The sequence below is a fragment of the Leguminivora glycinivorella genome, chromosome 3 (assembly GCF_023078275.1).
Source record: "Leguminivora glycinivorella isolate SPB_JAAS2020 chromosome 3, LegGlyc_1.1, whole genome shotgun sequence".
Taxonomy (NCBI): Eukaryota; Metazoa; Arthropoda; class Insecta; order Lepidoptera; family Tortricidae; genus Leguminivora; species Leguminivora glycinivorella.
In genome coordinates, this window is record NC_062973.1 from 11045958 (window position 1) to 11059591 (window position 13634).

Below are 13634 nucleotides of genomic sequence, written 5' to 3' on the forward strand. Positions count from 1 at the left end.
AACAAGGTGTGTAACACTTTAATCTACATAATTGAATTACAGTCTTCAATAGAAAAAAAATTGGTCAAAGATTGAACTTTTCGTAACGCCAAAATTATGTAATTTCCTCGCCGCCTAATGATTCCTTTCGTTTAATTACTTCCGCTTATCTATTAATACATCTTACGCTGTTATAAGCTGTAACGCCTGTAACGTCGTGCATCAGTGGGTATATTTGAGTTTGTCTTAGATATTATCTTTGCTTACCTTATGGCAAACAGATAAGATCGACCAGTGGTCACTAGAATGTTTTGCTGTGAGTACAGCCAGCACCAAAAGTAGCTTTAATAAATAAACGAAATAAAAATGTTCGTTAAGTCAGACTGTTTTAGTCAGGTCATACTAAACAATTTTTATTATGTTTCCAACACCAACATCACGAAAAAAGATGCTTTGACATTTTCTATGGAAGTCTTCGTTATTTTCACCTACGTAGAGTAAATAATTGCGCGTAAATAAATACTCTCTGTATTAAAAACAATAAAACTATTCTGTGACAAATGCATTTTGACGTTAAAGCCTCATTTAGATGGTACGAGTTTCTCGCCTCGAACGTACGATTATCGAAGTACGAGAAAAAATATCGTATCATGTAAACTATGCGTACGATATCGCACGAGAGGGGGCGATAATCGCCTCGCCTTTGATATTTGTATGTCTCCGTGTAAACAAACCACATATGCGAGAATCGTATACGAGTTTATACGCTACTCAGTCGAAATGTATTCAGTAGAAATCATGTAAAACATGGTGTTTTTATATTTATAGCTACCTCTCAGTAACTGCTAAAACCAAAAATAAATTCGGCTTATTAATATTATACAGTTAATGTTTACCTACTGACATTTTACCCCATATATCTATGGGGCAAAATGCCTACGATAATTTAAAAAAAATGTTATTTATATTCTATGTTTAATAAATAATAATATCCTAAACCTAATCGCAAGTATCGCAACCAAGATTTTATTAGCTAGGTAACGCTACGGTCGAAATCATTACTTTCCCTATTGTATATTATTGAGACCTTCATAAATCATTTATAGTGTTTTTAATATTATTAGGTACTATTCATCTTAAATTCAAATAAATACAAGGTAAATTATACCCAATATTATAAAAAAGCATATAATATATGTGTATATAATTAATTAATTTGCAACTAGGCACGCAAGTTGACAGGCAAAACTCGTATGAAAATCGGTTCGCTCCGATTCGTGCGATAATCGCACGTTCGAGAAAAAATGTCATACGAGAACTGGTTTAGACGAGTCGAGAAATGTTATGGAAATATCTCCCGAAAATTCTACTCTCCGTCTAAACTATTTCGCCTGGCGATAATCGCCTGGCGAGTCTCGCATACGATACTCGTATGCGAGTTTTTATTTCTCGCACTAATGTAAACGTTTTCGTACGATACTCGCCAGGCGATTATCGCATACGATTATGTCATACGAGTTTCTCGACCAAGACGGGCGAGAAACTCGTACCATCTAAATGGGGCTTAAATGTAAAAGAAAACCTCTATTTGGAAAAATATGGCACTTACTTTTAGTGTCTTTCATTCGCTCCTATTGTCGCTGACCGCACTACATTATTTTAAAGCTACTAGTAAACCTGTTCCACCGTGTGAAGTTACGTCTCATCACATAATCGGCACAAATCATCAATAGCCATGTTACGGCATAACTTGAGACGCCATAACATCCGAAACTTTCACTTTTTTCCGCTCATATTTTTTACCCGAAGTAACTTAATTATAAAATTAATTTCTTGTGAAAGTATAACAATTATAATTATGTACTTGTTCGTTGGTGTTTACGTTTCATGTTACAATTTACAGTAACATTGAACAAGAATTAGGAAATAGTATTTTTTGTCAATTAAGTTCATGTAGTACGTAAGCGTTAATAACAATGAATTCACTGCATTCTTCAACATAGCTCATTAAGATATAATAGACTGAGCTTTGGGCCAATAACAATCATTGTTATGAGAATGATGTCAGTAAGCTGAAAACTATTGTATCTATCGGTGGATATGAGTTATGACTCACAGAAGTTTTGTATAGCTACAAAGAGATAGATATCATTATATTATCATTAATTGAAATGCAGCTGATAAAGCTTGAATTATTTACTTATTTTAGTGATTGGAGATTTAAGTCATTTGACGACTGGTCTGGCTCAGTCGGTAGTGACCCTGCCTGCTGAAACGCAGTCCTGGGTTTGAATCCCGGAAAGGGCATTTATTTGTGTGATGAGCACAGATATTTGTTCCTGAATTATGGATGTTTTCTATGTATATAAGTATGTGTAATATATCGTCGCTTAGCACCCATAGCTTTGCTTAGTTGAACCACGAGCGAAACGAGTGGTTCGAGAATAGAATCCTGAACTTGCGAGTTTTTCAAGACACGAGAAGTAAAATTGCACCCGTGTGTAACACAAAACTTTTCCCCTTTTCCAATTGACATTTGCACCCGTGTGTAACACAAAACTTTTCCCCTCACTATAGCGAGGAAAGTACAACGCAAAAAACGCGTTTATCACGGCGTCCAATAGTTCCACAGGTGGTAAATCGTCGTCATCACTAGATTCACCAACTTTTATCAATTTTAAAGCAGAAATTTTGACTATACTCAAGGTCTAATTATGCGTTTTTACCCGCTGATATTAAAGAAAATACACGTGTTTCCGAGCTAGTGAGGGGAAATAGTTATTTGTTGTGTAAATTTATTTATAAAAAACCAAATATGCAACTATACTCTGATCAGAGTACTTACCAATTATAAACATAATGGCAGCTCCTACAACATCTCTCGTGTCGATTGATAGTCCTCATGTCAGTTCTCAGACTTCAAACCTCTTTTTTTATTTTAATTTCCCATTTCTAAATAAAATATTATGCCATATTTTCAAAACATTTCAACACGAAAATGAACTGCCATGAGGACCATCATTTAAAGCGACAGATATAGCTTACGAACTCAAATCAGTCAAATGGCAACAATTTACGAATCACTTATCCTCCCTACAGAGTCGCCACGGCGCTACGTGGAAAGCGACGTGAACATCCACTACAGATGTCCCGTGCGACACGACCCGCTGCCGCTTGTGCCGGAGCGCGAGCTCGCGCGCCAGCAGGCCGAGCACATGAAGCGGCTATACCGGGAGCAGAGGCGGCACAAGTACTTGCAGGTAAGGTACCGTGAACATCCACTACAGATGTCCCGTGCGACACGACCCGCTGCCGCTTGTGCCGGAGCGCGAGCTCGCGCGCCAGCAGGCCGAGCACATGAAGCGGCTATACCGGGAGCAGAGGCGGCACAAGTACTTGCAGGTAAGGTACCGTGAACATCCACTACAGATATCCCGTGCGACACGACCCGCTGCCACTTGTGCCGGAGCGCGAGCTCGCGCGCCAGCAGGCCGAGCACATGAAGCGGCTATACCGGGAGCAGAGGCGGCACAAGTACTTGCAGGTAAGGTACCGTGAACATCCACTACAGATGTCCCGTGCGACACGACCCGCTGCCACTTGTGCCGGAGCGCGAGCTCGCGCGCCAGCAGGCCGAGCACATGAAGCGGCTATACCGGGAGCAGAGGCGGCACAAGTACTTGCAAGTAAGGTACCGTGAACATCCACTACAGATGTCCCGTGCGACACGACCCGCTGCCGCTTGTGCCGGAGCGCGAGCTCGCGCGCCAGCAGGCCGAGCACATGAAGCGGCTATACCGGGAGCAGAGGCGGCACAAGTACTTGCAGGTAAAAGGTACCGTGAACATCCACTACAGATGTCCCGTGCGACACGACCCGCTGCCGCCTGTGCCGGCGCGCGAACAGGCCGAGCACATGAAGCGGCTATACCGGGAGCAGAGGCGGCACAAGTACTTGCAGGTAAGGTACCGTGAACATCCACTACAGATGTCCCGTGCGACACGACCCGCTGCCGCTTGTGCCGGAGCGCGAGCTCGCGCGCCAGCAGGCCGAGCACATGAAGCGGCTATACCGGGAGCAGAGGCGGGACAAGTACTTGCAGGTAAGGTACCGTGAACATCCACTACAGATGTCCCGTGCGACACGACCCGCTGCCGCTTGTGCCGGCGCGCGAGCTCGCGCGCCAGCAGGCCGAGCACATGAAGCGGCTATACCGGGAGCAGAGGCGGCACAAGTACTCGCAGGTAAGGTAGCTGAACCTCCACTACAGATGTCCCTTATAGTACAGGGAGCAGAGGTGGCACAACTAGGCGAACTAAGTGTCATTGCACCATCCGTACGAGACGGGACTGTTCAAGTACACACATGCAGGCCCACGCCGCGTAACCGAATGGCATTTCTGCGACGCGAAACGAAATCGAAGTAATGTAGTCTGGCTCTGTCGCGCCAATACGCAAGAGCGATAGAGATAGATAGCTACGAAAGAGATATTATCGTGAGCATTTCGTGAGCGTTTGTGCATTCGGCTACGTACCCAGGTACATAAATCTCCAACATAATTCTCACGCTGTCTCTAGAATCATAAATGTTGTATACCTAGTGTAGGCGTGTGCGAATTAGAAATATATAGGTAATTAGTGTAATTAAATACATGAAAGTCATCATTTTCGCTTGTCATTAAGTTACTTATATCACGCACTGAGTTTGTATTGAGATACCTAATAAAATTCTCAACTGGACTTCTTTGATCTAATTATATACCTAAGGTCAACCGGGTGTATTGCGTCCGGCATGGTAAATGCGTATTTTGTACAAAAATAGCAGAACAAGCTAAAAAAGGGAGCTGCCTTCTTGTTAAAAGTATCTCTTAGAGTCAAACTAACAACTTTTACTTAATTCGATATATGCTTATACCCGCGAAGCGTGGTCGGGTTAAAAGGTTGAACCGTTTTGGTAAACAGAATAATGACGGTGAATGATTCGCTACAGTCACGCGACTTCGCTGTATCGACTACGCTAAACCTCCGGATTGGTTTATTACTATGGGAATATCGGTCGTAATTTCGATTTACGAGTTACGATTTTGCTTCAACAGATTATCTCATTATTTCGTTTTATTAGTTAACAACGCAAATAACCATACCTGCATCGGGTCGAATAAATCGGATGCTGGAGCCAACGAGCTAAATACTCTTTGAGCATAAAATTATATACGGTGCCTAAGCTAAAGGGGGCAAGAACATACATATTACCTTGTGTATAAAGTAATTTATGATTACAAAACTAGGATCTAAACGCGTTCCTTTAACAAGTTTCCGATTTCAAGAAAACTGTTTAGTTATAATTATAACCTTCAATATTAATATGTGAAATCATATCGAACATAATAGTCGCATTTTTTTCAGGTATCAGCAATCGATATTAGTTAAAGTATTTATAAGTTGCAGGCGTCCATAGGTTACAGTGACCGCTTTCCACCAGGCGGACTGGCGGTATTTAAAAAAAAGTGTAGGTATGCTTCGGAAAGACGTAAGCATGCGACCGCATGCGGCACAATACTGATATGATTATACCATGGATTAACCTATAAACATACGTTTTTATACTTAAAAAAAAAAGCAGTTAAAAGATATCAAAATCTACCCAGTATTTATAAAATATACAATATTAGGTCGTTTTCTCCACGTGACAAGCAAAATATCAACCACGCAAAATAAAATAACAAAATCAAAACATAAACAACATATAAAACTTGAATCCCTCTATAACACCACGGTATCGTGCCATTAGCGCGTCAGTCAACGCGCGCGATATGTTTAATCTCGTTAAGCCGCACGGCATTGCAGTTTGATCGATACCTCCGATCGCCCAATATCAAAGGATTTCATGGTGTCAGGTAATATTGTTATACTTTTATGCTATGCTATGCTATGCAAATATTTTATTGTTATGTTGTTAAGTACGTTTTATTGTAAAATGCGTACAAAATGCGCTATAAGTTTCGATGTTTACATAAAAATTAGGTCATATTTGTTTTATGATTTCTTTACGTTACTAAAATGTACAAACGCAGATTTTCTAGTGTACGTAATACATAAATAGCGAAGTTGTAGAAATTACTCAATTAGCTAATTGCTACGATTTTTAAATATAATTAATATCTACTATTGCTGTAAAAAAATGCGACTAATCGACGCAAAATACGTAGGTATGTACGATTTTCAATACAAAAAGGATGTTATAAATAAGAATAAATTTATACATATCGCCACTAGACATTTCACATGTCGTAAGGGACAAACCCCTACGTTTTAGGAGAGCTAAAACATAAGATGGTAAACTGCTTATCGTCGTATTAAGACGAATCTTAATAAATTTCCAGTGTCGATATTTATGATGTAACTTACAGTAGGTACTGGACAAAATTCTTCATACACCGACATATAAAATAAACTTTCTATCATAATTTCTCTACCCTTAAACTTAACATCAAAGTTGTATTGGAAAACTTTTAACTAATTTCATGGCGTACAACATACAGACAATAACATATCAATGATCGTACAATAATTTTTTTACATGAGTATAAATATAAATATCAGTACTTTTGGCTCTGGACGAATTTGATCATACAGTAATTAAAATACGAATGAAATGCAATGTAGTAGTGTGTATGTATGGCTGTCATCTGCTTTAGATATCGCTGATTGTCTCGGAGGAACATTTTATGTTAGAAACTGAAAGTATTTATCTAACCCAAGCTTTTTCCTGTGTGTCTGCTGAAGTAGGCAAAGTGGGTACCTATAATTCAGAATGACATTTGATATTTTCTTTATTTTTCCAAAAACTTCCTTAAATTTTGGCTTGGATTGATTACATGAGACTATGTTAGCCATTCAAGCTATTCATTCCTATTAATCATAACAAACGCATGAGATATACATACTGGTATTATCTTTCAGCCATCACCCGTCTGAATATATATGAAAAGATGACTGAAAGAAAATACTAGTATGTCTATTTCATGCGTTCGTTGTGATTCATAGGATTAAGTAGCTTCAATGGCTGACATAGTCTCATGTTATCAATCCTAGCCAAAATTTAAGGAAGTTTTTGGAAAAACAAAGAAAATATCAAATGTTATTCTGAATTATACCCACTTTGCCTACTTTAGTAGGCACACAGGAAAAAGCTTGGGTTAGATAAATACCTTCAGTTTGTACCTGAAAACGGTCCTCCGAGACAAGCAGCCATATCTAAAGCAGATGAAAGCCATACACACTAATACATTGTATTTCATTCGTATTTTAATTACTGTATGATCAAATTTGTCCAGAGCCAAAAGTACTAATATTTATATTTATACCCATGTAAAACAATAATTGTACAATCATTGATATATTGTTGTCTGTATGTTGTACGCCATGAAATTAGCCAAAAGTTTTCAACACAGCTGTGATGTTAAGTTTAAGGGTAGAGAAATTATGATAGAAAGTATATTTTTTTTGTCGGTGTATGAAGAATCTTGTCCAGTACTGTAGGTAGTGGATTCCGTCGTTTTGCTCTAGAGCGCGCTAAACATCACAAAACAATCGCCATGCGAGATAATGCATATATTATGTAGATTACCTCAGTTTCTACGCATGCACAAGAAACATTATCTCTTTGCGGTTTCTCTCGTGTCGACTCCATTCGAGTTTCCACCGCAACATGTCGTGGAAAACGACATTCGTATTATCGAACTAAAACTAGGTTACGTTTCGTTCGAACTGTGGAACGTGCTCATATCATGTTTGCATACGAACGTGAGGCGAACCTTTTTTATTTGCTACCGGCGCGTGTTCGAATCACGTTATGTCTGATTGTAGTGATTGTATCATCGTATACATTATTTAGATGACCAATAACTTTATTTTAACGAAATAAGAACTGCGAATGGTCAGTGAGCAGAGCTATTGTCATTTTGTTTGGAGATGCTTTAGAAATCGGTGAATTTAAAAACGTGTTTTTTATGTAAAATACGTGTGACTAGAATACAAATTCAAGTGAAGATGTATATCAGTGAACGAAATTTCGCGATGTTATTCGTGGACTGCATAATATGATTGTTGCGCAAAATTATAAAGCAGATGATTTTCAACTATCCATTTGTCCGTTCTTCACGGCAAAACGGAGCGACGAATTGTCGTGATTTTTTAGGTGGAGATAGTTGAAGGGATGGAGAGTGACATAGGCTACTTTTTGTCTCTTTCTGACGCGAGCGAAGCCGCGGGCAAAAGCTAGTAAATAATACTTTTTTTTAAATATAAAATTAAAAAAAAAGTCTTTGCTGTATCCGAGACAATTTGGTCGTTCGTTACATACAGACATTTTTCGTTAACGCTCCGTGGCGAACGAAACGCAACAGGCTCTCCGACCAATACGGAAGAGCGATAAGGAGATGATAATTACCATACGCTATACGGAGCGTGATCGAATTGCGACTTGTCCACGGACTTTGTTAATCTGGTAGATATAGGTATATATGATACCTACTTTTGGCGCGTAGATGTAGATGTAGATACTGGCTATCCATGCGGGCATTATTTTAAGAGAAAATATTAACTATGCCATACTTGTAAACACGTTTTCAATGAGTATCCATTACCACTAAACATAAGTACCTGTCATCTACTCTTGTTTTCCCCCGCTAAACGGATGTGGCGCCGGATGTTGCATACTGCAGATAAGTTTTCACCGAGTTTCACTGCGATTACTGCCAGAGAAATTATATGCCAATTGATTGCGGTTTGAACTGCATCGAGAAAGTGGAAATCGTGTTTTATATAAGTTTATTATATTTCTAATAGAATTATAGTGAAACATTTGCCATAGTTTTTAGTAGTCAAACAAGCGTCACTATTAAATTATGACACTAAGAGCACGAGGGCCTCTCACTCCCTCACTCTTTATTTAAAAGACAAAGAGGCTAATAAAGAAATTTATTTTTCCTGTTTCCCGGTAGGCCCTCTCACCACAGCGTATCGCCGATCTCATTGGTTACTATTGCTCGGACATGTAAGGAGATATAATAGCTCTGAAAACCTTGAAACAGGCTGTCTTTGAGATCCCTGTATTATAATTTTAGCATTATTTAATTAAATTAATGGGCTTCCAAAGAAAATGTCCTTCAAAACTACGACAAAAGTTTAGGGTTATTGCTATATTATAGCTTTATATCACCATATCTAATATCTGAATCTAAAACAGATTCAAACTCCTTATTAAATTTTCTCAAATGAGGCAATTAATCTTATGATACGTGGGTCACTCGAAAAGTTTTGAGATACAAAAAAACTATTGAAGATATTAACACTATTTATTTTACATCTTTTCGAAATACGTTCCATACCAAAGTTCCATACGTCTAAACCAACTTTGGAAGCACTTTTGCCAGTCTTCATCGGTTAGGCCAGAAATTGCTACTTCATAGGCAGCCACTGCTTCTTCGGCACTCGAAAAAAACTTTCCTTTTATTTTTTCCTTTACTGTCGGGAATAAAAAGAAATCACAGGGAGCCAAGTCAGGGCTGTAGGGTGGATGAGGCAAGGTTTCAATCCCAGTTTCTTCAATAATCGCCTTTGCTCTGAGGGACGTGTGGGAAGAGGCGTTGTCGTGATGCAGCATGATTCCCCGAAGGCCAGCCTTTGGTCTCCTCTCCCGCACTGCTTGGAAAACTTGTGGCGAACTAACGCCTAGGATTTCCTCGATGTCGGTGTATGTAAATTCGTGGGTCTTCTCGCACTAACATTTCAGTAGTCCATACGTTTTCTGCAATTACTGCTGTTTGCGGGCGACCACTTCTGTGGTCATCTTCGAGGTTAGTTTTACCCCTCTTGAATTCACTAAACCATCTAAAAACAGTTGCTTGGGATGGAGCAGACTCTCCTAATGCTGATTGTAATCGTTGCAAACTCAGTTGTTCGGTTAAACCAAATTTAAAATCATAAAATATCATAGCACGCAAATGCTCGCGGGTCAGCCCCATCGTTTCGAAGAAAAAACGCGGGAACCGTTGTAGTAAAACAAAAGAAACAAATTTATTTTTAAAATTGAACCGAATTGGCTTCTTGTGTTCTATTTCCAAATAAATTTGCTTTTTAAAAACATATAATATGGGTACGTTCCATTTTAAAATTTCGAGCATCTCACAATTTATCGAGTGACCTACGTAATGTAGATTTAAATGATATCAACTACGTTTCCTTTTGTTTTAAATTGTAATATAATTAGGGGCGGAGAGCGTGACGTAGAGAAAGCCAAGATTTTTGAATAGAGATGTTATTTCATTCCTGTAGTTATTCATACCGTACAGAGTTGGTACAAGCGCGTTATGCATTCTCCCATCTCATTTGCACTATGCTTATTAGAAAGAGGCAAAAACGTGTTTTTACGCACAAGTAAACGCGTTGAATTCATTTCTATACAAGTTAAATAATGAAATGATAGTGAAAGTTATAAAATTACTATTTATATTAATTTTTATTTCATCCTGTGCTAATGGTGTTAATTTTCATGTAAAAATATTCATGTAGTTATTATTAAGGACATAACAAAACGTGCCCTTACGTAACACAAATAAATTACAAACGAGATGCCGCAAATCCGGTATTGTTCCGACCTTGAGTAACGAAAATCTGTTGACCAACTGACCGTACGATACTCCAAAAATTCCGAACCCAGAGTCATTCGAATTTCGCTCCTAAGCTATAAAAATAAAGGTCAGTCGTAGTTATAGTAAAGTCCAGTGAGAGCTAACAAGTAGTTTCCCCATCAGTGTACACGCAGCGTGCGACAGAAGCGATCATTGCGTGCGCAAGCGCCGGTTTTTGTACCAGTTACGTGTAAACAATGTGATGCAAATAACTCCGAGTGCAACTCAGTGCGTGATACATTGTTGTTATACTTACAATTATATTATTATCATGTAAATTAAGCTGCAATTTTACGGTACTGATTATGGTTAGTTTACGGATTTTTTTGTATAGTTTCTTCGCTTATTTGAACGTGTTGATTACAGGAGAATGATATACACCCCCACGACATAGAAATGTTTGATGCCTCCATAAAGGTGACGTTTGGGAGATGTGTGGCTGAATATTATTATTAACTTTATTTAAACATAAATATTGTGCTCTTTAACATTCATTCGCTATATTCACCGATATCATAATATTCATCAATAATCAGGCTAATAAAACATTCCAATTTTCTTTTTGCGTTATCATGTTTTGTAAATTGATTTCTCGTGTTTTAAAATCGGGTTTCGCTTCGCATGGTGTTATGCCGAATTAAAACAACTGCTATTTGTATTCTTCTCATTTGTATTATACATATTACTTACTTACTGATATCATAAACCGTGTGAAGCGATTTTCAAATATGTTTTAAAAATGTATTATTGTATAACGTAACGCTCTGGTGCTTCTGATAACGCCCCTTTTCGGACTATGGTCACAATTCACGTAGTTAATTGTTTGTATTCAGTTAAGCAGGACATTGAACTTTGCTATACTGTCTACACTAGCCTTAAGGCATTTAAAAAATAAATAATAACATGTTTATTAGTACTGGGCCGTAATGAAAGTTATTAAATGTATTTGTTGTGGGTCTTAGTAATAAATAGTTATTATATTTGGGGTACCTGTAAGTCTGTCATAGCTAGATTTAATTAGCTGTCTTTTAATAATGTGGGTTTCATGTTCATGTTTTTTTTGAACCTACACCTAAATAAATTATGTTCTTCAACATTTGCCAGTTTTCTGTTATTCTGTATCTCGCTATTATTCCACATAAAAATCACCACCAACTTCTACATTACAGGAACTCCAAGACATGCAAAACAGGCGTCATCAAGACAACTTCACACCAGCGCAGAAATCCGTCGTCCCTTTGAACCGATACGATGAAGCGGAGAGAATCGCCGCCCGCGCGTTGTACGCTTTCAACGGGCAGACTCCAAGGGAGTTGAGCTTTAGGAAAGGAGATCTTATACATGTGAGGAGACAGATAGATACTAACTGGTATGAGGGCGAGCTGCACGGGAGGATAGGGCTGTTCCCCTATAATTATGTTGAGGTGAGTTGTATAGTCAATTAACTAGTGTTAAGTTCAAAAATCTGTTGTCCCTCTCTACCTATAATTATTATGAAACGGAAATTATAGCTTTGTTTGCCTTCAACGGATAGACGACGAGAGAGTTGAGCATTAGAAAAGGATCTTATACATGTGAGGAGGCAGATAGACGCTAATAGGCTAATAGTTTCCTACTAGTCAAATCAGCTTCTTTTTAAGAACTGTCAAAACGATTTGCTAATATGGAATTACTATGAAATACTGAGGAGTGACGTCACGGTCAATTCAATTACTTTATATCTTTCTTTTTGACTTATTAAATAGAAATTATGTTTAAACATAACTACTGTCCATATTTTTCTTCTAATTATGTAGTGCTTTATTTCGTGCACTGCATAAACTATTTTAAGTATAGAGATAGTTCTCTATACTTAAAATAGTTTATGCAGCATGCCTTAAAATAGTTTATGCCTATTGATATGAAGACGAACTTCACGGTAGGATATTGGTCCCCTATAATTATGTTGAGGTGAGTGATGCGCTTACCCTACACAACATGTGTGCTTAATTAAGTAGAGAGATGATGATGCTTTATTTTCATCGTTAAAAGACTTGATTAATATTTATACTAAGTAATTAAAATAACAACCCAACGAGAAGTAACTTAATGATTTGCTTATGGGAACTTTCTGATGTTGTTGTGGGTAAAAAATGAAATCATACTTCTATTTATTCGCTTCGCTCGCCTTAGAAAAAGACAAAAAGTAGCCTATGTCACTCTCCTTCCCTTCAACTATCTCCACTTCAAAAATCACGTCAATTCGTCCCTCCGTTTTGCCGTGAAAGACGGACACGCAAACAGACGCTTTCCCATGCATTTATAATATAAGTATGGATATAGATTAGAGATGATAAGATATACTAAAAAATTGTCCTAAATTGCATAGGTGCTTTATTTTAATTGCAGCATAATCTGTTATACATTTTCTTTTTCTCATTTAAAATCCGTACAATTTTCAGATATTAAAAGGCGACGTGGCACACTCACCAAAGAAGCCCGTCGCCCAAGAGGGCAAGGCCCGTGCGAAGTTCGACTTCACTGCCCAGACCAACCTCGAGCTGCCTTTGAAAAAGGGCGAAGTGGTCGTGCTGACGCGACGCATCGACCACAATTGGTGGGAGGGCCGCAACGGCAGCAAGACCGGCATCTTCCCGGATAGCTACGTCACCATACTGCAGGAGCCTAGTCAGAACAAACCTGGTAAGATGGATGTGTTACTGTCTCTAAAGAGAGGTGATGTGGTCGTGCTGACGCGACGCATCGACCACAACTGGTGGGAGGGCCGCAACGGCAGCAAGACCGGCATCTTCCCGGATAGCTACGTCACCATACTGCAGGAGCCTAGTCAGAACAAACCTGGTAAGATGGATGTGTTACTGTCTCTAAAGAGAGGTGAAGTGGTCGTGCTGACGCGACGCATCGACCACAACTGGTGGGAGGGACACAACGGCAGCAAAACCGGCCGGCATCTTCCCGGATA

General features: G+C 38.8%; 1 protein-coding gene across 1 annotated transcript in view; it reads left to right on the forward strand.

The window, feature by feature from the left end:
• Positions 1 to 13634, forward strand: part of LOC125224634 — a 169903-nt gene that overhangs the window by 141879 nt on the left and 14390 nt on the right. The window contains exons 16-18 of the mRNA XM_048128059.1: positions 3079 to 3239; positions 11842 to 12096; positions 13114 to 13513. Coding sequence (XP_047984016.1) covers positions 3079 to 3239; positions 11842 to 12096; positions 13114 to 13513 — 816 coding nt within the window. The remainder of the gene's footprint in view (positions 1 to 3078; positions 3240 to 11841; positions 12097 to 13113; positions 13514 to 13634) is intronic.